The sequence below is a fragment of the Abramis brama genome (assembly GCF_963993115.1).
Source record: "Abramis brama genome assembly, contig: SCAFFOLD_94, whole genome shotgun sequence".
NCBI lineage: Eukaryota > Metazoa > Chordata > Actinopteri > Cypriniformes > Leuciscidae > Abramis > Abramis brama.
In genome coordinates, this window is record NW_028155934.1 from 6,465 (window position 1) to 30,944 (window position 24,480).

The 24,480-nt window shown below is 47.1% G+C and overlaps 2 protein-coding genes across 2 annotated transcripts in view; one reads left to right on the plus strand and one right to left on the minus strand.

Moving 5' to 3' along the window:
- Positions 1-291: 291 nt before the first annotated feature.
- Positions 292-12,019, plus strand: LOC311077257 (galectin-5-like). The gene is made up of 4 exons (XM_084139089.1): positions 292-391; positions 573-661; positions 11,375-11,531; positions 11,692-12,019. The coding sequence occupies exons 1-4, from the start codon at positions 356-358 to the stop codon at positions 11,836-11,838; spliced, it is 429 nt and encodes a 142-aa protein (XP_083995215.1). The 5' UTR covers positions 292-355; the 3' UTR covers positions 11,839-12,019.
- Positions 12,020-13,422: 1,403 nt separating this feature from the next.
- Positions 13,423-24,480, minus strand: part of kdm5a (lysine demethylase 5A) — a 42,863-nt gene continuing 31,805 nt past the window's right edge. Inside the window, exons 20-27 of the mRNA XM_084139090.1 lie at positions 23,647-23,785; positions 22,327-22,506; positions 20,979-21,683; positions 20,768-20,896; positions 20,370-20,514; positions 20,013-20,233; positions 18,217-18,618; positions 13,423-14,257 (exon numbers count right to left, since the gene is read on the minus strand). Of these exons, the coding sequence (XP_083995216.1) occupies positions 14,069-14,257; positions 18,217-18,618; positions 20,013-20,233; positions 20,370-20,514; positions 20,768-20,896; positions 20,979-21,683; positions 22,327-22,506; positions 23,647-23,785 (2,110 nt within the window). The 3' untranslated portion in view covers positions 13,423-14,068. The remainder of the gene's footprint in view (positions 14,258-18,216; positions 18,619-20,012; positions 20,234-20,369; positions 20,515-20,767; positions 20,897-20,978; positions 21,684-22,326; positions 22,507-23,646; positions 23,786-24,480) is intronic.

Below are 24,480 nucleotides of genomic sequence, written 5' to 3' on the forward strand. Positions count from 1 at the left end.
TATAATGCAATGCTGATCAACAGCATGCATTACAGTTAGAATACTATAAAATAATATATTTCCGGTCTCATTCTTTGATCAGAAGCCACATCAGATCAGAACAGTGATGTTATGAAGTGAGTTTGGAGTAAAATATGTTAATAAATGTGCATTTTGTAGGAAAAGCTTCTCATTAACTCAGAGAGAAGACAAAGTTTGAGTTCCAAGTAAACGCCTACGCATACTGTATGTCTGAGGGTGGAGTCGCCACCCTATAAATATCTCCATCCTCCCCTGGATGATAACTACTGTAAGTGGTGCCAGCCTTGAATACAAGACAAACTTTAGGATTTGCAGGAGAACAGCATCTGTCGAAATGGCTCTACATCAGCAACCGTTGACTTTCAACCCAGTAAGTCACCAATTATATTGAAAGGATGATTGATTTGGACATCATATTTTTTAAGTATCTTAAATAGAAAGATTTTTTAATGGATTGTTCAAAGTGGATGTGACCTAATTAACATGTTAGCATGCTGTAAACATTTGCTGTATTATACAAATGATCTTGAATTACTTTGACCCACAATCAGGTGGTCCCGTATAAGAACTTCATCCGTGGCGGACTTCAGTCTGGCAAAGTCATCGTCGTCCAAGGAATCATCGATACTCAAGCGAAAAGGTTTGACAATGTTTATTCTTCCATTAATAATTCTGCTGCACTCGTCGTGTGCATTTGTGGACTGCTGTGTGTGTGTGTGTGTGGACCTGTCTTGTGCATTTGTGGACAGCTGTGTGTGTGTGTGTGTGGACCTGTCTTGTGCATTTGTGGACAGCTGTGTGTGTGTGTGTGTGTGGACCTGTCTTGTGCATTTGTGGACAGCTGTGTGTGTGTGTGTGTGTGTGTGTGTGTGGGTGGATCTGTTGTGTGCATTTGTGGACTGCTGTGTGTGTGTGTGTGTGGATCTGTCTTGTGCATTTGTGGACTTCTGTGTGTGTGTGTGTGTGTGTGGATCTGTCGTGTGCATTTGTGGACTGCTGTGTGTGTGTGTGTGTGTGTGTGTGTGTGTGGATCTGTCTTGTGCATTTGTGTCAGTCAGTCAGTCATATTTATTTATAGAGCACATTTAAAACAACAGCTGTACAAAGTATACACAAATATCCTAATAAGTAAACATAAAACCACAGATAAACAATGCACAAAACAATGCACAACCACTACGCCCACTCATGACCATAAGCAGCAGTAAATAAGTGGGTTTTAAGCAAAGATTTAAAATCAATATATGTTGGGGCAGTCTTTATGTAAAATGGCAGATTGTTCCAAAGCTGTGGAGCGGCCACTGAAAAGGCACAATCTCCTTTTAATTTTAAACGTGTCCTTGGAATCAACCTCAATCTTAGGTTGACCTAAGATTTCTAAAAACATTATGGTGGGATGAAAGGAGATCAGAGATGTATGGAGGAGCCAGTCCATGCAATCCCTTATAAACAAACAACAGTGTTTTGAACTCAATACGATGTTTAACTGGGAGCCAGTGGAGAGAGAACAATACTGGCGAAATATGTTCACTTTTCTTTGTTCCTGTTAACAATCTAGCAGCAGCATTTTGGACTAGTTGAAGATGTGACCATAGGGACTGTGAGACACCCAAGTATAGTACATTACAGTAATCTAATCTTGATGAAATAAAAGCATGTATCACAGACTCCATGTCTCTGGGTGATAAAAATGCCTTAATTTTCGCAATACTCTTTAACTGATAAAAGCAACTTCTGACCACACCATTGATCTGTTTGTCAAAAGTCAGAGCAGAGTCAAAAGTAACACCCAGATTTCGTACATGTGTATGGCAATTGGCATATAAAGGTCCCAATTTACCGGCAACAACCTCTGTGAATGTAGATGAGCCAAAGATTAAAGGGGGGGTGAAGAGCCCATTTTCACTCAATCTCCTGTTAATCTTGAGTACCTATAGAGTAGTATTGCATCCTTAATATCTCCAAAAAGTCTTTAGTTTGATTATATTTATAAAAGACAGATAGGCTGTACCGAATATTTCCGTAAAAATCGAGCGGCTGGAGGCGGGCCGTGTGGGCGGAGCTAACGCTGTGAGCTAACGCGCCACACTAACAACACAGAGACATCTGAAGCAGATACCAGTTCTCTTACGAGAGTTCTCTCGTACTGCGTTTGAAAAACGCTGCGGGAAAAGTCTCTTTTCACGAAACACTGAAGCAAAAATTATTCTTTAATTTTCATATATGTAAAACGCGTTGCGGCAGCAGCAGTCAGCTGAAGCAAGACGGCTTGTTCGCTCATTGGCTGCTCTGCGGCAACTGCATAAGCCTATCGAGCGAGGCCTGAGGTGACGTCAGGCCAATGAGGGCGCTTTGCGCCCTCCTCGCCGCTTCCCGCCGAGACGGGCGTGGCTTACCTCTATAAAAGGAGCTTGAGAAGGCTGATTCACTTGATTTTAATCTCTTCAGCGAAGCGCACGCATCGCTGGATCACGGAAGCAGCGTCGTTCGAAGCAAGCACTTCAGCGGGATGAGCCCTCGAAGCCGCTGGCCTACGCCGCCTTCTACAGCCGTACCTGCTGCGCTTTCCGACGCCGATATCCTTTACTGTTGCTCTGTTTTGTGTGTGTGTGTGAGTGTTCTCGTAGCACTCACCCCCTAAAAGAGCGGCGTCTTTCTAAAGATGCCTAAATCCTGCGGCTCGTGCAGAGCCCCACTCGCCGAGGGAGACAACCACGTCATCTGTGTTTCCTGCCTCGGTGAGGACCATGCAGCGCTCGCGCTCGCTGACGGCGGCTGCCCTCACTGCGAGCTTTTGCCTATGGTGGCTCTGAGGACCCGCCTGGCATCCTTTTCGAAGCCTGCATTCTCCGCCGCGATGCCGCGCCGTAAGAAGCGCCGCTCGCAGCGGGTCCCGGAACCCTCTCCACCCCGATCAAGCTCGCCGGTTCGCCCGCCAGCTTCACCGACCTCCCCCGAATCACTTCCTGATGCTCAGCGCCCGCAGCCTGCCGCCGCTTCATCAGAGGAAGTTGTTTCGGAGGCCGCGTCGGGGGAAAAGGATTCCTGTTCTCTCCTCGCTTCAGGCAGCGAGGATTGGGCGAGCTCTGAGGACCTCGCGCCTCCTGCCCGAAAGCCCTCAGTGAAAGCCAACATTGAGACGGAGCTCATGCGAGTACTCGCGCTGGCCGCGGCGAACCTCGGCCTCGAGTGGTCTGCACCGGAGCCCCCCTCTCGCACCCGGCTTGATGGTAGCTTCCTCCCCGGTGAGCGCACTTCTCCGGAATCTAAGCCCGCTCCTTTTCTTCCTGAGTTACATGAAGAAGTTGCGAAGGCCTGGAACGCACCCTACTCTGCGCGAACGCGCTCATCTGTGTCGCCTGCATTCTCCTCACTGGACAAGGCGAATGACCGAGGCTACCTCTCTCTGCCGCCGGTGGAACAGGCTATAGCGACCCATCTGTGCCCGCCCTCTGCTGGACGGCGGACTAAACCGGTGTTGCCTTCAAAAGCCTGCCGCATGACGTCGACGCTGCTCGCGCGAATATTCTCCGCCGCTGGGCAAGCCGCGTCAGCGCTACACACCATGGCTACCTTACAGATTTTCCAGGGTGATCTCCTCCGTAAGTGGGACGAGATTGGGCCTGATGCTGTCTGTATTGCGGATTTGAGGAGTGCTTCGGACCTCACGCTCCGAGCCACCAAAGCTGCCGCACAAGCCATGGGACGCTGTATGGCTTCCGCCACTGTCGCTGAGAGGCACTTATGGCTGACGCTCACGGAGATGGCCGATTCCGAGCGCATCGCGTTTCTCGACGCCCCGCTGTCTTCCGCTGGCCTCTTTGGTTCTTCTCTCTCCGAGTTCGTGGAGAGATTTACCGAAGCCCAGAAAGCGTCCCAAGCTTTCAAGCACTTCCTACCGAAGCGCTCTGGTTCCGCGACGAGTCGTGATAAACGGACCCCGCGGCCTCCTCTTCGCAGCAGCCACAACAGCGCAGCTCGAGACCCCGCTCTCGATCGAGCGCCCGGTGCCCCGCGCGCGCGCCGCGACCGAGGATTGCGGTGAAACCAGAGGTCCCGAAGAAGTCCTAGCCCGCCGTAGGAAAGCGCAGGTGTGTGAGTCCCGTTGCGGCCGGCCTCCCACCCAAGCGCCTCGCTGTTTCAGCCCCAAGTTTTGCGGCTGTTCCAGCGTTTTCTGCAAAGCGCAAGCCTGTACAAGTGCCCGCTTGCCTGCACTCAAAAGCCGTTTTTACGGCTACCCAGATATATCCCGAAAAGAGTGTGATTTCTGGTGTCCCGGCCACGGCCGATGGTGCTATAAATGTAGTGTCGATGCCCACTCCTCAGTGCCCATCCCTACACACAAGCACAGCCCTGCACTTAGGGCTCGCGCAAATAAAATCGACTCAGGTCGATTGCGCTCCCCACATAGTAAAAGTGCCCACTACTCAGTGCCCACGAACACTATGTCTATCAGATCACAGGCTCTCTGTAAAAACGAGACCTGTGAGCGCACGCGCTGCTTACACAGGCAGCGCGCCACAAGCAGTAAATGTGCCCGCTCCCAGCCCACATCTACTCGCACACATGAGTCCCACGGGACTCTCGCAGCTCTCCCTCACTCAGTCAAACACTGTTGTAAGGTCGAGGGCGAGCGCTCCGCCCGCTGTATTAAGCGCGCCCCCCGCCTCAAATGCCGCAGGCATAACGCCTACGTTTGTGAGCCCCGTAGCACCTCTGTCGCACGGCGAACAGAGCGCGCTCTGTATCCGGCCCTTAGCCAACCATGCAGATGCATGGGCAGCGCTTCCAGGGGTTTCGGACTGGGTCTTAGGCATTATAAAGAGAGGCTTCTCGCTACAGTTTTATCGACGCCCTCCGCGCTTCACAGCGCGCGTCGAAACTTCGGTACCGCTGAAAGTAGCACACCTACTTCGCGCCGAAATATCAAAACTGATAAGCAAAGGGGCGATAGAGCTTGTTCCCCGAGCTCAAAGCGAACAGGGGATATACAGCAGATACTTTCTAGTCCCCAAAAAGGACGGCGGTATCAGACCCATTCTGGATCTAAGACGACTGAACAGAGTATTAGTGAAACGCCGTTTCAAAATGCTCACGACCAGCAAAATTCTCGCGCATGTTCGCCGGGAAGACTGGTTCATGTCGATAGATCTGAAGGACGCGTATTTTCAAATACAGATAGCGTCACATCACAGGCGATTCTTGAGATTCGCCTTCGAGGGTCAGACATACCAGTATACAGTCCTGCCTTTCGGCTTGTCCCTGGCACCTCGTACATTTACGAAATGCATGGACGCAGCGCTCGCTCCTCTCAGACTCAGAGGCATGCGAGTGCTGAACTATTTGGACGACTGGTTGATCCTAGCCCAATCACGATCTCAGCTCATAGAGCACAGAGCCATTTTACTCGATCACCTCGAGAATCTTGGTATCACGGTCAATTGGGCGAAGAATTCACTGAACCCCAGTCAGACGATTCCGTTTCTGGGTATAGTTCTGAACTCACAGTCTATGACAGCGCAGCTGTCGCCACAGCGCGTGCTGCACATTCAGCGCGCGGCGAAGTCTTTCCGCCGCGGCGCTTTCACCCCGCTCAGGAAAATTCAAAGGATGCTGGGTCTCATGGCCTCAGCATCGTCAGTTCTCCGGCTGGGCTTGCTCCGCATGCGCCCGCTGCAGTTCTGGTTGAAAGCGCGGGTTCCGCGCAGAGCGTGGGTGTCCGGTCATTTACGCCTCAAGGTCGATCAGGACTGTGTCACAGCCCTGGTGCCTTGGATGGCGAACGACTGGTACAATTCTGGTGTAAGCCTGGGGACTTCCTCGAGGGTGAGGATGGTGTCTACGGACGCATCCACCTCGGGATGGGGAGCGCTGCTCGAGGGCAGACCGTTCTTCGGCCTATGGTCGGAATGAGAAAAGCTCTAACACATAAACTGCCTAGAAATGCTGGCAGTGCACAACGCGCTGACGCGTTTTTGTCCCCACATCAAGGACCAACACGTCATAGTCCGTTCGGACAACATGGCTGTGGTGTCCTACATAAATCGCCAGGGCGGTCTGAATTCCATATCCCTGTACAGGCTGGCGAATCGCCTCCTACTATGGGCTCAGCACAACTTACGCTCGCTGAGAGCAGTGCATGTACCCGGGCTTCTGAATGTGGGCCCGGACAGACTGTCCAGGAACAACGTTCCTACAGGCGAATGGTCTCTACACCCACAAACAGTCCGGCTGTTGTGGGAGAGATTCGGCAAAGCGGAGGTGGACCTATTCGCGTCCCACGAAAACGCTCACTGCCCCGCATTCTTTTCAAAGACCGACAGCGCGCTGTCCCAAAGGTGGCCGCGCTGCCCGCTATACGCTTTTCCCCCCGTCTCCCTCCTGCCACAGGTGTTGGAACGGGTCAGGAAAACGAAATGCCCAGTGCTGCTTGTAGCACCGTTCTGGAAGAACCAGGCATGGTTCCCAGTTCTGATGCAGTTAGCAGACATCGCTCCATGGCCAGTGCCGTTGAGGAGAGATCTCCTCTCGCAGGCCAGGGGCTCGATCTGGCACCCACACCCGGAGCTGTGGTCCCTTCATGTGTGGGCGCTCAACGGATACCCGTTGGTCTCGCAGAGGGAGTCATGAATACCATCACTGAGGCTAGAGCGCCGTCGACCAGGCAGCTCTACGCTTCAAAGTGGTCGGTTTTCTCCGGCTGGTGTACAGCTCGGAGCCTTTCACCCCTCGAATGTGAGGTAGCGGAGGTTCTCTCCTTCCTACAAGAGCTGTTGGATAAGGGCAGATCCCCTTCCACGCTCAAAGTGTATGTGGCGGCTATTTCAGCGTTCTCCGGTTCAACGCTGGGTCAGTCACTGGGAAGGAATGATTTAGTCATCCGCTTCCTCAGGGGAGCTAGGAGACTGAATCCACCCAGACCTCCTTCAGTCCCTATGTGGGACCTTTCTACGGTCCTGGCGGCCATGAAAGGTGCCCCTTTCGAGCCTATCCAGTCTATCAGCCTCAAACATTTGTCTTTCAAAACAGTGTTTTTGATGGCTCTCGCTTCAGTGAAGCGCATAGGCGATCTGCACGCGCTCTCTGTGAGCCCGACGTGCTTGGAGTTTGGTCCTAATGACTCTAAAGTCATACTCAAACCTAAGCATGGCTATGTGCCGAAATCCCTCAACACGCCTTTTCGGGCTCAGGTCATTTCCCTGGCTGCCCTGCCGGCGTCGAGTGAGGAAGGGGACTCGAGTTTTCTTTGCCCTGTTAGGGCTTTAAGAACTTATATGTCCCGCTCTGCTGCCTTCAGACAGACAGAGCAGCTCTTTGTCTCGTTCAGCGGACGTTCCAAAGGAACGGCTGTTTCGAAACAGAGTCTATCCAGATGGATAGTTGACGCCATAGCGCTGGCTTATACTGCCAAGGGCATTCAATGCCCGTTGGGAGTCAGAGCGCACTCTACGAGAGGCGTTGCCTCCTCGTGGGCTTGGTCCAGCGGGATTTCCTTACAGGATACATGTACGGCGGCAGGCTGGGCCTCTCCGTCTACATTTATCAGGTTTTATAACCTAGAGGTTCCCGCCTTACAGGCTAAGCTTTTGTCGGTGTAATCCATTTACAGGCGCAATGCGCTACCGACTATACTGGGCAGAACTGTGTAAGACCCACGTTTTCCCACATTAGTGCAGGCTCCCTACCCTGGCTATGTGATGTCATACTCGCGTCTGTGGACATGTCCATATTCACCTTATTTTTAACGGAAATACGGACGCAGCCAGTTGACGGTATTTTGTGCGAGACTTCCGGTCAGGCACTTCCGGTCACTGGCGCGCTAACTCACTTTTCACCGTAGAGGTTAATCAAACAAGCGTTCCTAACAACTAACTCATCGTTATGGCTTCGAGGAAGACCGGGATTGTGTGTGCAGTTAGAGCTTGTCATAATAACTGGTACAAAAGAAAGATTTACTTGGAGCAGGAGTGTTTTAATCATCGAAATCATTGACATTTTAATCATCAGGCGCCCTACGACCGGCGACACACTGGCTGCGTGGCGTTTCTGTTGCGTGGCGTTTTACATGTCTTTGCACACCAGAAACGTGACATATGATAACGCCCGTTTCACACATACTCCGTTTGCGGTGCGTATTTTTTTCCCGTACCCATGTTAACAGGTTAGAGCTTTCACACTGCACGCGGTTGCAGTCCGTCGATCCGTTCCAGTTGCGGTGCGTATACAGCAGTGCAGAGATCGTTTCTGCACCGAGTCTATTTTTGCTGTGCTGCAAATGCTGAATTAAAGTGACAGCGCATGTTGCGTGGTGAAAATGAACACAGATTGACCTGAAAATGTAGTAATTTAACCATAAATGCGATTAATTAAATAAAATTTAGTAAATCTCACCATAAATGTATTTAATTAAATACTACGTTTTTGGTAAAGCAAGGAAAGCTACAATTTACCTCAACAAGGCGACATAATGAACAACACTTGTCACATTCGTGGAGGTGGAAAAACAAGTTGTGACATCCAAGATTTATTGTATTAAAATTTAAATGAAAAAGAAAAGGCATGAGAGTCGGCTGTTTTTGTTAATTTTAAGTTTTAATTTAAAATGTTTGCGATTTAATATAAGTAGGCTACATGGTTAAATATTTGACCACTTGCTTGAGCAACTTAATATTAGTAGAAGTAATGCATTGAATAATAGGCTGCCGTTGTTTAAATTGTGTTTAAACGTGCATACGTCTATTAAAGAGTGTATATGTGTACAAAGAGAATCGCAATGCTGAAACGTTAAGACCGCGGGTAAATCAAGGGAAAATACAATTTACTTCAACAAGGCATAACGAACACACTCGTCTCATTCGTGGAGGTGGAAAAACAAGTTCTTTGTGACATGCAAGATTTATTGTATAAAGATTTAAATTATGCAAAAGAAAGTGTATGAATCTGCTGTTTTTGTCAATTTTAAGTTTTAATTTAAAATGTAGGCTATGCGATTTTAATATAAGTACATGGTAAAATATTTTACCACTTGCTTGAGCAACTTAATTATATAGAAGTAATGCATTCAATAATGTTTTTAAATTGTCTAATTGTGTAATATGTTCTAATACGTCTATTAAAGAGTGTATACTGTAAATGTGTACAAAGAGAATCACAATGCTGACAGAAAACTTTTTTTCTAAATAAAAATTGCTGATAACTTCTGGATTTGAAATACAAATAGCGAGTATGTATTTGTGTTATACCCTACAGCAGCGGATCAGTTACGCACTGCAAACGCAGCATATGTGAAAGCACTATTGCATGTGCTGCTCCTGCACTGCATACGCACTGCAACACGCACCGCACACGCACTGCACACGGAGTATCTGTGAAACGGGCGTAAGCCTCATTGGTGATATATTCGACATAATGGGGAGAGAGTTGTGGAAGGCCTATACTTAATGTAAACATAAATATATAGCAGCAAAGACAACGTCGGCAGTATTGACGGCAAAATAGGCTACAGAATATTTCGTTCTGTAGCCTATTGACAGGTGCAATATTAGAAAATCGATAATTTTTTTTTTCCATTGCATTTATATCTGCATTTGTCAAAACCTAAACTTTCAAACATCAAAATGTAATTTATTAATATGTATTCATGTCAAAACGAAACGACCGTATGTTTGTTCTTTTCATTTCGTGAACACAGACCTACAGAAGACCACCCGATACCAGAAAAGTGGCTGGGCTATGAAGTCTCAATAAAAACCATAATAAAAACTCCAAGGAGAAACAAAATCATTATAGTAACTCTGTATAAAATCTAGTGATCAGGCATAATGGCATGATCATGGCATTTATTTTGTATGATTTACAATTATTTATAGCCATCTACTTATTGCTATCCTGTGCTTTGGTTGCATTCTGATGGCATTATTAATACATTTGACATGACAAAATACCTCCATATTAGTCCAGCGTTGGCTCGACCGTGTTTAGGGCGAGGCTGAAGGCGCCGGCGAAGTTTTGGCACTCTGCCAGCTAGACACATGAGTGTTTTCAACCAGGTCCAGTACCCTAACTGAGTGAGGCGGGGCTTTAGTTCTTTGTTGTGTTCATCTGCTACGGCATGTGTAACATTTTTTCTGTCAACTCTGCATAATCCTTCGCGATCGATATCGTTATTTAGCCCAGGGAAGCGAGGAAACGGAAGTGCCGCACAAAAACCGGATATTGGACCCATGTTTACTTCCGCGTTCGAAAATAAGGTCAATAAGGACGGAGGAAACCCCTCCTGTCTTTAGACTCTCCCTGTGAGGTCATGTTAAGCCTGCGGACGCTACAGTATAGGGAATTAAGGCTCCCCCCCCCTTATTCTTATTATCCACTGGTCCCTTAGCGCTGGGTTCTTTGGGAATATGTGCAGGGTTGTCTTGCCCTGGCAACCAAAAACACACTTCTTTGGTGACATTGACTTCCAAGGCCGAGCAGAGCGTTTTGATGAGGTATTGCTTTCACTCTCTTGCTCTGTCTGGTCTACGAGTGCGTGCGCGCCTGCGGGAAGTGCCCTTTGGACCCATATAAGGAAATTCCGCCCTCTCTTACGTGAGACAGACCCATACTCGAAAAAAACTTTCCGAAACTTGTGACAAACCGGAAGGACAATTTTTGGCACAGAAATACTCCTTCAAACGTACAATTTAATTTTTGAAACTTTGTCCATGTTTAGCATGGGAATCCAACTCTTTAACAGTGTAAAAAACTCAGTATGCATGAAATAGCTTTTCACCCCCCCCTTTAAGACTTCCGTCTCGGAATCATTTAACTGAAGGAAGTTGGCAGACATCCACTGTTTAACGTCTCTCAAACAATCAAATAAACACTGCAAACTAGAGTCATCCTTTGGATTTAAAGGAACATACACGCCCGCCGATAGGGGGGGACAAACGGGTCTGTTGTCCCGGGCCCAGGGTAGAGGGGGGGCCCAGAACTGGGTCCTCATTAAATTATGGAATAATTGTTAAAAAATAAATAAAATATTTGTGAAAAAAATACCTAATATTTGAGTTACATTTGTTTTCTTCCTAATTGTCCTTGAAATAGTGGTCAAGAACCCCCCCCACCCCACCACCACCACCACCAACACAAAAATAGTTTGGCCACTGATCAAAATTTGATGTTGTCATTTGATTTGAAGTTCAGTAGGCTAACCTTACGCTCAAAATGCCCGGTCAGCACAAGTCCGGTGCTCAGAAAAGAAAAGAGAAGAAGAGAAGAAGAAAATAGAGGCCTTAGAGAGTGATAAACACAGAAAACATGGGAGACTTACAGGAGACTCTTACAATTCCCTTTGCTTTTATTTCTCCAACAGAATTGACCTTAACCTGCATCACAATCTTGGAATTGCATTTCACTACAAGATTTGTTTTGATCAGAATGTGGTTGTCCGCAACACTTTTGAGAATGGGAAATGGGGCAAGGAGGAACGATCTGGACCCATGCCATTTAGAAGAGGGGAACAGACTCTGGTAAACATGTAGATTTATTATTGCCCGTTTTTCACTTTCTGTTCAAATGAACAGTGTCGATAAGACTGTAAATATGCTGGAGATGGACAAAGACTGTACAGTAGAGGTTGGGGAAATCTGTTTTTAAAGCTCATGAAATCTTTCTCATTGTGCTTTTCAGGTGACCATTTTCTGCCATCGTGATCATTACAAGGTGTTTGTCAATGGTGAAGAAACTCACACTTACAAGCATCGCTTCACTAAACTGGAGGAGATCGATGTTTTGGCAGTTAGCGGAGACATACAGCTGGGCGATGTGCAGCCCTAACAGGGGTTTCATCCAGATCCATTACGTGTTCAGAACATGCATTAATCTATGTAAACTTGTACACGTAAGATGCTAAAAAAGACCATTCACATTTATATGCATCAATTCACATGCAAAGATGTTTCACTTGCCTGCATCTTAATCTGATACCCATGTGATTGTCCTCAGTTTCAGTGATGGTAATAAATAAAAATGAATAAATTAAACATTGATGTGTCCAACCCATTTGTGTTTTTGTGCAAATCTAGTTAAATATGCCTACAAACAGAATTTGCTATATTGCACAAGTAAATTATTACCAGTGAAAAAGACGAAGGCAGTGCTGAGAAATGGAGACAAAGCACCTGGGTGATGGCCTTAAACAAAGCATGCAAATGAAGTATACCCGCCCCAGAGTGTTACCAATCCCAATCCAATCAGCATAACTATTCAACGACTGGGACAGGAGCTCCAAGAGCCATTTAAGACAGAGGGTGAGAGTCTCAGTGATCTGACTCATTTAACTTACAATAGAGAGAACAGGACTGGCAGGAATCTCTCGCTGGAAACGTTGCTTAACAGCTGATATCATCATCATAACCTTAAATACTAAATTCAATGTACTCTACCTTAGTTTTTCATGTTATGTTATGTAAGGACATGAGATCAGCAGATCTTATACAGATTCTTACATGTGTAACTCAACAGCACCTTGGAACCTATTTCCGGGAGTGTGTTCTCGGGCCACCAGGCACTGCTTTATGCGGATCGGCGGCCGAAGCACATTAAGGATTTTCCTGAGAACGGTGTGTGTTAGCGGCCCCTAAGTTAATAACTAATGATCTTCGCAATGGAAGTAATCAACTTTAGCTGGACAGTAACTTTATTCTAGAGCTGATGTAAAGCCAAAACAATCTCTGTTACTGTAATCTCCTGTTATCACTGTAAAGCTGCTGTGAAACAATTCATATTGTTAAAGCGCTGTATAAATGAAGGAGACTTGACTTGATCTCTTCCGTCTCAAAGCTCCGCCCACAATACTTGATTGACACTCCACATTTGCATTTGATTTATCATTTGAGCATTGAATTATACATTTAATTATGACAGGTTTATACTGGGTTGATAATGAAAATACAATTGATTTTTAATTTGATTTTTGATACAGTGCATGCTTTCCTGAATGAGGAAATAAAATTGCATTTGATTTATCATTTGAGCAACTGTTTTAGATATTATTTGATATTTTTAAGCATTTGAATTTTGAAAGAACTTCCGCAGGTTTTGCACTTTTGCAAGGTTAGTCCCATCAAATCTGTGAAAGAGTTTTAAGACAGAGGAGTTTTTATCCACAGTAGTGAATACATCACCCCAAAACATCACGAATGAACATAACAAACTGAGTGATTGCTTTACACGCCAGTATAAGGCGGCAGTTTCTGCCCAGAATGCCCTGTATTACGTCCAGAGATGAACCGTGGGCAAGTGTCAGATTTACGCATGCTGTTAGTGTTCACGTGTTCTGTCATAGGAATCAATAAGCTCAAATGATATAAGCATTTCTTTTGCTCTTTTATAGCAGTGACACAGACTTGACATGTATCATCATCATCAATCAATCATCTTTCTTTATTTGACAAAATCTGAGAAACCACCATCCACCTTCCCATCATGCACTGCTTAAAATCCATTTACAGAATAAATAGATGTAATACAACCATTATAAGTCTCGTCCTCAGTCAGAAAAAACGGTCGAACAGAAGTCCACTGGACTCGGGTCAAGAGCCAGAAAGCACGTTTATTCTGTAGAGTATTGATCCTCCACACCGTGTGTGTGTGTGTGTGTGTGTGTGTGTGTGTGTGTGTGTGTGTGTGTGTGTGTTGTGTGGTCCAGTCGAATGGGAAGTCCACTATGTCTACTGTGACTGAGGACTCGGGTTAAGCACATGATTCCCCAAGTCATGTTTATTCTGTAGAGTCTTGATCCTCCACACCGTGTGTGTGTGTGTGTGTGTGTGTGTGTGTGCGTGTGTTGTCCAGTCGAACAGGAAGTCCACTATGTCTACTGTGACTGAGGACTCGGGTTAAGCACACAATTCCCCAAGCCATGTTTATTCTGTAGAGTCTTGATCCTCCAGGACTACAATAACAACCAGCTAAACCTAGCAGAGACAGGAAGTGATGCATTTCTCTGTGTGTGAGAGAGAGTGTGTGGGGGGTTAACCGTCTTCTGTGTAATGTGTGTGTGGGGTTAACTGGCCTCCTGAGGGTCGGTTTGGGGGACTGCCGATGACATCACTAGGGTCACGGCACCACCGGAGGCTTTAAACGAGCAGGTCGAGCAGATGTAGTCCTCGTTCTCCGCCATCTCACACGTCACGCCCACACACACCTGATGAAACCACTCGTCACAGCCGCCGTCACACTGGACCCAGTCCACCTGAACACACACACACACAGCAGTGGACATGAGTTACGCCCCTTTAGCCTTTCTGCTAACTCTCATCACAGCATTAGAAGACTAGTGTTAGCAGTGTGTGGACATGCTGAGGAGCATCACAATGAAGAGTTAGCAGATATTACGCCTCAGTCTACCAACACTATAACGACTAGGGATGCAACGGTACACGGTAAAATCCCGGACCGTTCGGTCAGCCCTGCACGGGACAATCTACCCTCGTGTCCCGCGGGACTTCGGTTTTGCCACTGAGTTCGCGCTGATCCTTTTAGTTTTTGCTTTAGGCGCCGTTCACATATCGCGCCTAAAACGCGTAGAAAACGCTAGGCGCGCCGCGTTCTCCTTTTTCCAAAGCGCTAGGGCGGTTGCGCTCCGGAGGCGTCTGTCGTTGCTAAAGCAACCATCAGCTGCGCTCTGGTTGGTTCTTGTCACGTGACCTACGGTGCGCTTGCGGCATTCTGAAAAGTTGAGAATTTTCTCCACTGCTGGGGACATCGTTAGTGCCAACCGGTCTCGCCTTGCACCAGACAGTGTTGATAGACTCTTGATTTGTTGATTTGCTCTGCTTATTTTTTATTCAAAGCACAAGCTAATTTATGTTTGTTAAAGGTAAAAGTGCACTTTTTCTTTCACATTGATCACTTCATATACCAGTTATCAAGGTTTGGAATTGGGATCCACTTGAATATTTTGAAGTGTGTTTGTTTACATTTTGTATTTCATATAAGTGATAGTTGAAGAGGTTGTATTACTTAGTGTTGTTCAGTACAGACTAGAGTGTTAATTTATTCCATACATTGATGTTCTTCCTTCTGTGACATTCTGTTTATGCTCATAAGAAAAATAAAACATATTTTTGGGATGAAATAGCAGTCTCTTTCTGCACAAAACATGTACCGAAACTGAACCGAGACCGTGGCCCAAAAACCGAGGTACGGACCGTACCGTGGGCTATCTGTACCGTTGCACCCCTAATAACGACTGCTAGCTGACATGGAGTTACAAAGTAACAGTAATATCTAAATAATACTATTAAAATATAGTGTCACTCCTCATATGATGCTCTGTGTGAGGAATACAAGTCATCCTTCACTGAAGCACCTCTCAAATCACTAGGGATGGGTGACATATAAAACAACAGAAACAATTAAGCAGGGGGAATCATTATTTGATCCCACTTGAAGTTTGCCCACTTACAAAGAAATCAAGGGTCTATAATTTTTATGGTAGATTTATTTTAATAGATAGAGACTGAAAATCAACCAAAATCCAGAAAAATACAAAGGTTATAAATTGATTAGCATTTGATGGAGTGAAATAATTATTTGTTCCCTTACCGACCAGCAAGAATTCTGCCTCCCACAGATCAGCAAGAAGCTTGGTGAGGAGGAGACTTTTGTTGGTGTGATTATTCAGAAATGGAAAAAAAAACATCAATCATCCTCGGTCTAGAGCTCAATGCAAGATCTGGCCTCGTGGGGTACGAATGATCATGAGAAAGGTGAGGGATCAGCCCCGAACTACACAGGAGGAGCTTGTTAATGATCTCAAGGCAGTTGGGTCACAGTCACCAAGCAGAGCACTGGTAACACACTACAGCACAATGGATTGAAATCCTGCAGCACCCACAAGGTCAAGAAGGCACATGTACAGGACCGTCTGAAGTTTGCCAATGAACATCTAATGATTCAGAGAAGGCTTGGGAGAAGGTGGAGGAAGTACCGTGGTCAGATGAGACCATAAATTAACTCTTTGGCATCAACTCAACTGATCAACTCGACTCAAACAAGCCGTGTTTGAAGGGAAGAGTAATGCTGACTATGACCCAAGGAACACCATACTTGCGGTCAAGCACGAAGGTGGAAACCTTATGCTCTGGGGCTGTTTCTCTACTAAGGGTACAGGACGACTGCACCGTATTGAGGGGCCCATGCACTGTAAAGTCTTGTACGAGAACCTCCTTCCCTCAGCCAGAACACTAGAGATGGGTCGTGGATGGGTCTTCCAGCATGACAATGACCCAAAACACACCTCCAAGGCAACAAAGAAGAGGCTCAGGAAGAAACACATTTAGGTCTTGGAGTGGCCTAGCCAGTGTCCAGGCCTTAATCTTATAGACAATCTGTGGAGGGAGCTGAAACTTTGAGTTGCCAAGCCACAGACAAGAAACGTTAAAGGGATAGTTCACTTTGAAATTAAATTTTGGTATGTTTTAGCTTACCTCAAGGGCATCCAAGATGTAGGTGTCTTTTTTTCCGCAGTAGTTTCAATTTTGATATTTTTAGGTCAAACCGTTCTTGTCTGTCAGTCATATAATGCAGGTCTATGGTCATTGTCTCAAAGAGCATGCACAAGTCCAAATTAAAACAATTCCCCACCATCCAAATTAAACAATTCCCCATCGTAAGTACACTTTGATGGCCTAAGACACGAAACGAGCGGTTTGTGTGAGAAAACGAACCGTATTTATATAGTTTTTGCCTCTTGAACAAAGCCGCGTCCAACTGATCTGACGGCGCGGGCGGGTATAGATATATACACTGATGTCGCCTTGGCTAATGAACTGCAATAGCGAAGGCGACATCTAGTGCTAGTGTTTCTATACCCGCACGCGCCGTCAGATCAGTTGGACGCGGCTTTGTTCAAGAGGCAAAAACTATATAAATACGGTTCGTTTTCTCACACAAACTGCTCGTTTCGTGTCTTAGGCCATCAAAGTGTACTTACGATGGGGAATTGTTTAATTTGGATGGTGGGGAATTGTTTTAATTTGGACTTGTGCATGCTGTTTTGAGACAGTGACCGCAGACCTGCATTATATGACTGACAGACAAGAACGGTTTGACCTAAAATATCAAAATTGAAACTACTGAGGAAAAAAAGACACCTACATCTTGGATGCCCTTGAGGTAAGCTAAAACATACCAAAATTTAATTTCAAAGTGAACTATCCCTTTAAGGATTTAGAGAGGATCTGTAAAGAGGAGTGGACCAACATCCCTCCTGAGATGTGTGCAAACCTGGTGACCAACTACAAGAAACGTCTTACCTCTGTGTTTGCCAACAAGGGCTTCCCAACAAGTACTAAACAATATTTTGCTTGGGGATCAAAAAACTTATCACTTCACTTCCTGAAATGGAAATCAATTTAAAACCTTTGTATAATGTGTTTTTTCTGGATTTTTTGGTTGATACTCTTGTCTCTATCCATTAAAATAAACCTACCATAAAAAATATTGACCCTTCATTTCTTTGTAAGTGGGCAAACTTACTAAATCAGCAGGGGATCAAGTATGCTCTATCATTAAATAGTGCTTGATAATTTGCTCACTCTCTTGTAATTATGTAACTTATCTGAAAACATGGTTTGGGTTTTACTTTTACTGTTTGCACCATGAGAATATAAATGAATACAGAATCTGTGTTAACATTTCAAACTTGTAATTGATTTGAAATATTACTGTGTGCAATTATTATTGTGTGATGTTTTTAAGTACAGTTGCACTATTTAAACTATCTGCACTTTTACAGAATTAAAGTATGTCTGCAATTTTTCCATTTCTGCAAGGCAGACATATTGACTGGTCAACCAATAGATGGCGATGTACACCAGTGGTGTAGGTGAGATCACCTGTACATATCACATGATATATAATCTTCCTCTACGAAATCACGATGACTTGTACATTCTGAGCTTCAGAAAGCTTTTAACCTATTGGACTCATTCATGTTAAATCACAGGCCTAGCGCCAATGAGTCTGGATCAGATTGCCCCATTGTCACTTTAGTGGCATGGCAGGGGCTAAACAGAACTCAACTCCCCTCCCCATGGCAGGCACTGAGGCCAGGTGGCATGGATGGCACAGCGAGGATCATCACACACACACGGAGAACGGAGTGAATGAGTGAATGAAGGTGGAGAACGGGTGTGGGAGACTCACCTTGTCCCTGCAGGGCCTCTGGCAGCTGCTGGCGGAGCACACGGCATTCTCGTCGTTGGAGTCCTCCGCTCCGGACCAGTCGTACTTGGAGGGAATGTCCAGGATCTTGCGGGTCTGGGTCTGGGTCTTCTTCTCTAGCGCCTCCTCCCGGGCGGCCGCCTTCTCCTTCCTCTTGCGCTCCTTCTCCTGCTTGGCGATCCGCTTGGCCAGCGCCTTCAGCTCACGGGACCGGTCCGGGCTCAGCTTCAGCTTCTTCTTCCGGGGCTTGAGCTCCAGAACCCTGGGCTTGGGCCGGGCCTCCATCAGCAGCTGCTGCTCCGCTCGCTCCAGCTTCCTCTTCCTCTTCTTCTCCGCGTCCTTCAGCTTCAGCTTCACGGGTTTGTCCAGCACCGAGTCCTCGGGCTGCGGAAGGGAGGAGAACCACAGGTTAAACACCTCAATCTGTCACCAGTGCTGCGTTCCAGTCCACTTTTAGACACGCACTTGCAAACTTCCCTAAGCACTTCCCCTTGGGGGAATCCCTGCCGCCATTTTGAAGTGCATTCCACTTCGTGAAGTGGACGAGGGAAGTTTATATGGACACACCCCCGTTCCCTCGATTTTGACCTAGGGAGCGAGTCTGCTTCAAATGTACACTTCAGGCACCTATATGTCCCACAATGCAGTACGATTGTGACGTCACCACATATCTCGTCTAATTACCACCGCACAGACAACTCTATAATATATATAATTATTATAATGTTTTAAATTTAAAACAACCCAAACACACCTATAAACATTTGGATGCTGCATTAAAGGGATAGTTCGCCTAAAAATGAAAATTCTGTCATCATTTACTCACCCGCAAGTTGTTTCAAACCTGTATGAATTTCTTTTTTCTGCTGTTGCTGAACCCCATTGACTTCCATAGTATTTTTTTTTCCTACTATGGAAGTCAATGGGGTCCAGCAACTGTTTGGTTACCGACATTTTTCAAAATATCTTCTTTTGTGTTCAGCAGAAAAAAGAAATTCATACAGGTTTGAAACAACTTGCGGGTGAGTAAATGATGACAGAATTTTCATTTTTGGGCGAACTATCCCTTTAAACAAATTATTAAAGGGAAAAAAATATAAATAATAAATCAACTCCACAGCTGATTCCAAGTGATCAAGGGCTTAGAACGTTCCAGTTCAGCCCATTGCAGTTTCCGCCAGTAGTGGAACTATTGCAGTTTTCGCCAGTACAATGACGTACATCCGAGTGAATGAGACAAAGGGAAGTTAGCGAGTGAAGGGCATGACAATTTTGGACTGGAACGCAGCACAGGACAGGACTGCAGCACACTTTATAAAGACAAAATCAAGGCTTTTTAACAACTCAAGAAATAAAAATGAACGCAATACTGAAATTTTTTTTTTTTCTATTTTCAAAGCTTTGCTGATAATAATAATTAGATGAGTGTGTTTTGTGCTGGTACCATGGCTGGTTTAGACAGCTAACTCATGAAGACATTCATATTATTCATATTCTATGCAGTGGTCAGTGATAACAATTAATTGTTTTATTAAGGAGTAATATTTGCCACCTTAAACTGGCATTGTTACCTACACAAGGGCATTTTTGTTTTTAAAACTCATTAGATGTATAAATCATCTTCTATGTCCAATTCTAGCATTGAAATTAAATTTTATTAGAATAATAACAGTATAGGGCTTTTACCAGTCAAATGAAATTATTAAATCAGTGTCAGTGTGAGTGACCGGAGCAGTGTCAGTGTAAACACCACTGGGAGAGGCGGCGGTGTCTCTGACCTCCATGGCCTGCAGGAAGCGGTCCTCTGCGGGCGGGTGCGTGGCCTGCAGGATCCTCCAGATGTGCTGGGTCTCGTCGAGCGACACCTCCAGCAGGTCACCCTCCATCATCAGCTCCTCCAGCTGCAGTGTGGCCGTCGGGGACAGCTCCAGCACCGGGGGCTCCAGGCTACGGGGAACCAGCGGGGTCTTCCTCGGCTGCTTGCGGGAGCCGGCCGGGTCTGAGGAGGACAACAGGAGGTCAGGAGATCAGGTGTGTGTGTGTGTGTGTGTGTGTGTGTGTGTCAGGTCTGAGGAGGAGAACAGGAGATCAGGGACTGAGGAGGAGATCAGGAGGTGTGTGTGCTGGAGTCTCACTCTGAGGAACAGACTTCGAGGCGGAGGAGTATGCGTGCTCGGCACAGAACGACGGGGTCGTCGGCCACATGTGGCTCACCACCTCCTCAGACTTCACTGGGATCTCCTCGTCGCAGAACAAGTACGGCTTCACCTCTCCCGAGTCCTGAGAACAGAAACACTGAGATGACAGAGGAACTGCACCACATCACGGTGAGATGTTCACCATAAACGTCCTGACAGCAGCACTACATCATAACACTCACACACAGTGGTCCTCAGGACCACAGTGGTTACCTCACCTGTAAGGTCCTCAACAAGACACTCGTTTAGGGGAATCATTCATGTCTGGACTCATCCCACGCTGAACTCTGAGTGTTAGAGGTTTGAGCACTAGCGGTGTGAGCTTCATCACGTACCTTGACGTCATAGCCGTAGGTCTCTCTGATGTCCTCGTCGGAGTCGGTCTCCTCATCGTCGTAGTCCCCCGAGGGCCGTGGAGACGTGGCCCTGCTGAAGCCGGCCTGCTGGAAGGTCTGGATGTGGCCCTGTGAGCGAAACAGAGTTAGTCAGGGCTCACTCGTGTGTGTCTGTGTGTGTGTGTGTGTGTGTGTGTGAGACGGCACGTGCCTGCAGGTCAGGGTTGGCGGCCGCCTTCTGAAGCTCGGCAGTGATGATCTTCTCGGTCTTCTCGCGCGCGGCCAGCTCCACCATGCGCTGGCTGAGCACCGAGAGCTTGGCCAGGGCGGAGGACAGCTCGTCGGTGGCCAGGGCCTGTCGAGCGCGGTCCTGCCAGCCCATGGCTCTCTCCGTCAGGCACTGCAGCGCCTCGCCCTCCGGCAGCCGCACCGACAGCTTCTGCAGAGACACCAGCAGCGCCAGGATGGTCTCCAGCCGGGGCCGGCGTGAGCGCTGGCACAGCGGGCACAGGAACTTGGCCTCCTTGCTGGCCGCCAGCCTCTTCTGCGAGCCGGCTTTGGGCAGGGGCACGCAGGCGCCGTGGAACCAGTCCTTGCACAGCTCGCACTGCAGCATGAAGCCGCCGGCCGGCTTGCGGCACAGGCAGAACTTCGCCTCCTCCGTGCGCTCCAGCAGGGCCATCTTGGCCAGGTTGGCGGCGCGCAGCGAGTGGATGGCCTGCACCTCCTGCTGCTCGCGGGCCTTGAAGGCGGCCACGACGGCGGCGGGGTCACGCACCTCCTCCACGCCCTCCTCCGGGTCGCTCGCTCCCTCCAGATCCAGGCCCGCGCGCTCCTTCTCCAGCAGCTCCTTCACACGCTTGCGCTTGCTCTTGCTGGAGCCATACACGCCAACGTCCACGCGCGGGCTGAGCACCTGGAAGAGTTCCAGCACAGGTGAGTGCAGATCAACACCACCTCACATCAACATGCAGCTACTCCTGAAGGAAACTCACATTCATCTCTATAGCGCTCTGCACAATACACACCCTCTCAAAGCTTTTCATGCAGTTAGCTAGCATCCTGTGTTCAAGGCAGAAAGTGTGCATGAGCGCGGCGTTTCTCAGAGAGTGCTGAACGCTTGAATGGTCAAACCGGCATGACTTATAAAGTTGTGCTAATTATACGCTTTGCAACTGGATTATGGTGCCATGTGGTGATTTAAGCTGTTTAAGCAAATTTTGAGAGAGCGAGAGCTGTTTGTGAAATCACTTCTCACAAGAAGTTGTCAAATTACTGATTTATCAAAAGTTATTTAATAAAGATATCTGTGTTGTACCTCACCTTGAGCAGTATCATTATTTATATATCATTATCAATATCAATTGTTTTACCCACACTGGACAGAGGTCGAGACAGAAAGCACATCATTTATGCATTACCTCTCACAAAGGCTTGTGTCTTCTGAGTCTTTGAGTCTGAGTTTCTGAGATCGGGTTCTGAGGGTTCAGGAAGGTGCTAAAGGGTTCCCTCTCTCAGTCAGGTGTGTGTGTGTGTGTGTGTGAGAGAGAGTGTGTCACCTGCAGTAGGGTGTGTGTGGAGTTCTTCTTCAGGAAGGTGCGAGCGGTTCTCTCTCTCCAGGCTCGGGCCGACCCCACCTGTGCCTCCACCTGTGGCAGCGCCTCCAGCCTCACCGGGACGGAGCGACCTCGAGCCAGAAGACCCTCCAGCTGCTCCAGGTAGGCGTAGCTGCTGCCGTTCTGTTCACGGAGACACGTGTCACATGACAGGCTACAGCTACAGCGGAGTCAACATTAGGGATGGCGAAAACTAAAAAATTTCTTGACCGACCACCGAGCCTCATTAGCCGGTTGAAACCGGTTAACCGATTAGTTTAAAATATGCTACGCTATTTGAAATAACAGCCATTTCGAGCCGCGCCTGCAATTTCGCAACTCTGTCGCATCTCTCTGCCGCTCTGCCTCCCGCTCACTGTACGTTCACACCGCCGCCGACGAGAGCGGCAAAATTTGACGCTCTCGCCGGCGGCGGTGTGAACGCACAGTCACACACACACCGCCGCCCTTCCACTCACGTCACTTTTTTTAAATCCCCTACAGCGCGAAACATGAGTCCCGCAAACGCAGCACCGAGGAGCTTGTATGTAATCGGAGGACAAATGGCTCCTTAGTTTCTAAATGGTTTGGTACAAGGTGATCGCGTTGAAAATAAAGGCCGTTTGTCTAGCATTAGAAGCTCATTTGAAACATTGCCGCGGCTCATTTAAGAAAATGACAGCTCTGAAGAGACACCGCTTTAGTTTGAGGTGCTAGTGCTAACAATAATAAAGAAAGATGATGATCATCATCACCTTACATCATAGATGATGTGCTACTACAGTATTTAAGCACTGTAACACAAGTTGCAACTTACATCTTGTCATTCTTTTTAGTGAAATGGTCCCACACACTACTTTTCTTTGCACGCTTCATCCTGTCGTCTGCCCTGGCTCTGACCTCGAGTGTTTTAGCCTGTAGCCTTTACTTTTCGCAAACCTTGTGAGCGCGGGAACCCAAACGCAGTGACCTCGCGCCAAATGTTTTTATTGGTTTATTAAGTACAAACAGGCGAGTAATGAAAAATTGAGTGTGAGGGATTTGTTCACTTCACACAAAAAGATCTTGGAATGAGATGGCTAACTGTAGTAGCGTTAAGTCCACTGTCTATAATAGCCTAATTTAGAGATCACTTTTTTTTTTTTTTTTTAACCGACTACCGACAACTTTGATCGGTTAACGTTGATACGGTCAACCATCGGTCAAACAGTCATCGGTTAACATCCCTAGTCAACATGTGTGAGTAAACTAGCATGTCCAGGTCACTGCGGGACACACGGTCACCTGAATGGCCTCCACTCGGGCCGTCCACTCCTTGGCTCTGAGCAGGGCGTCTCTGAGGGCCAGGACATTGGGCAGGTGCGCTGGGATGTTCCTGGCCTCCGTCACGATGCTCTCCAGCGTCAGCAGGCTGTGGCGAGGCCTGCAGAAGAGCAAAGACACCACCGTCACATGGGTCAGCCAACACACACTCCACAGAGAAGGCAGCCAATGCTTCAATGGTTTTACAGGACTTAAAGGGGACATATCATGACTTTTCCCATGTGTCAGTGCTATAATCGGGTCCCGGTGCTTCTACCAACCCAGAAAACGTGAAAAGTGAAACCCAGTAACTGTGTTTTGGTCAGTCTTTCTCTGCAAGCATGTAAAAAAATAAGCAGATTTCGCTCTCCTTCTGACGTATGAAGAGGATCTTATTATAATATTACCGGCCCTTAATCTGCACGTTTACACACACCAGCCGACATTTGGTTCCTCAAGCGACGACAGAGACCAGTTCTAACGCACTGATGAAGATCCAGCAAAGCCTGAAGCTGTTCTGTGGTTGAGCTCAGACGAGCACTGAACACTATTGACCAGAACATGTCACCGCTGTCTTATAAACACCTCAGGAACTGTGGACACTTGTGGAGAAGTTAAACATGATGATGAGATGATCAGTGTAACTCCACAACAACTGCAGAAATGTCTCCACTAACATTCAGAAGCTCCTCCTGAGTCTCTCCGTAAGGCTGCACTCGCTACTGGTGACTCTGGGATTCTGGATGAGTGAGATTGGCCTGTTCTGTTATTGCTGGAGTTTCTGAAGCTCGAGTAAAGACTCCGCCCTCTTCTGAA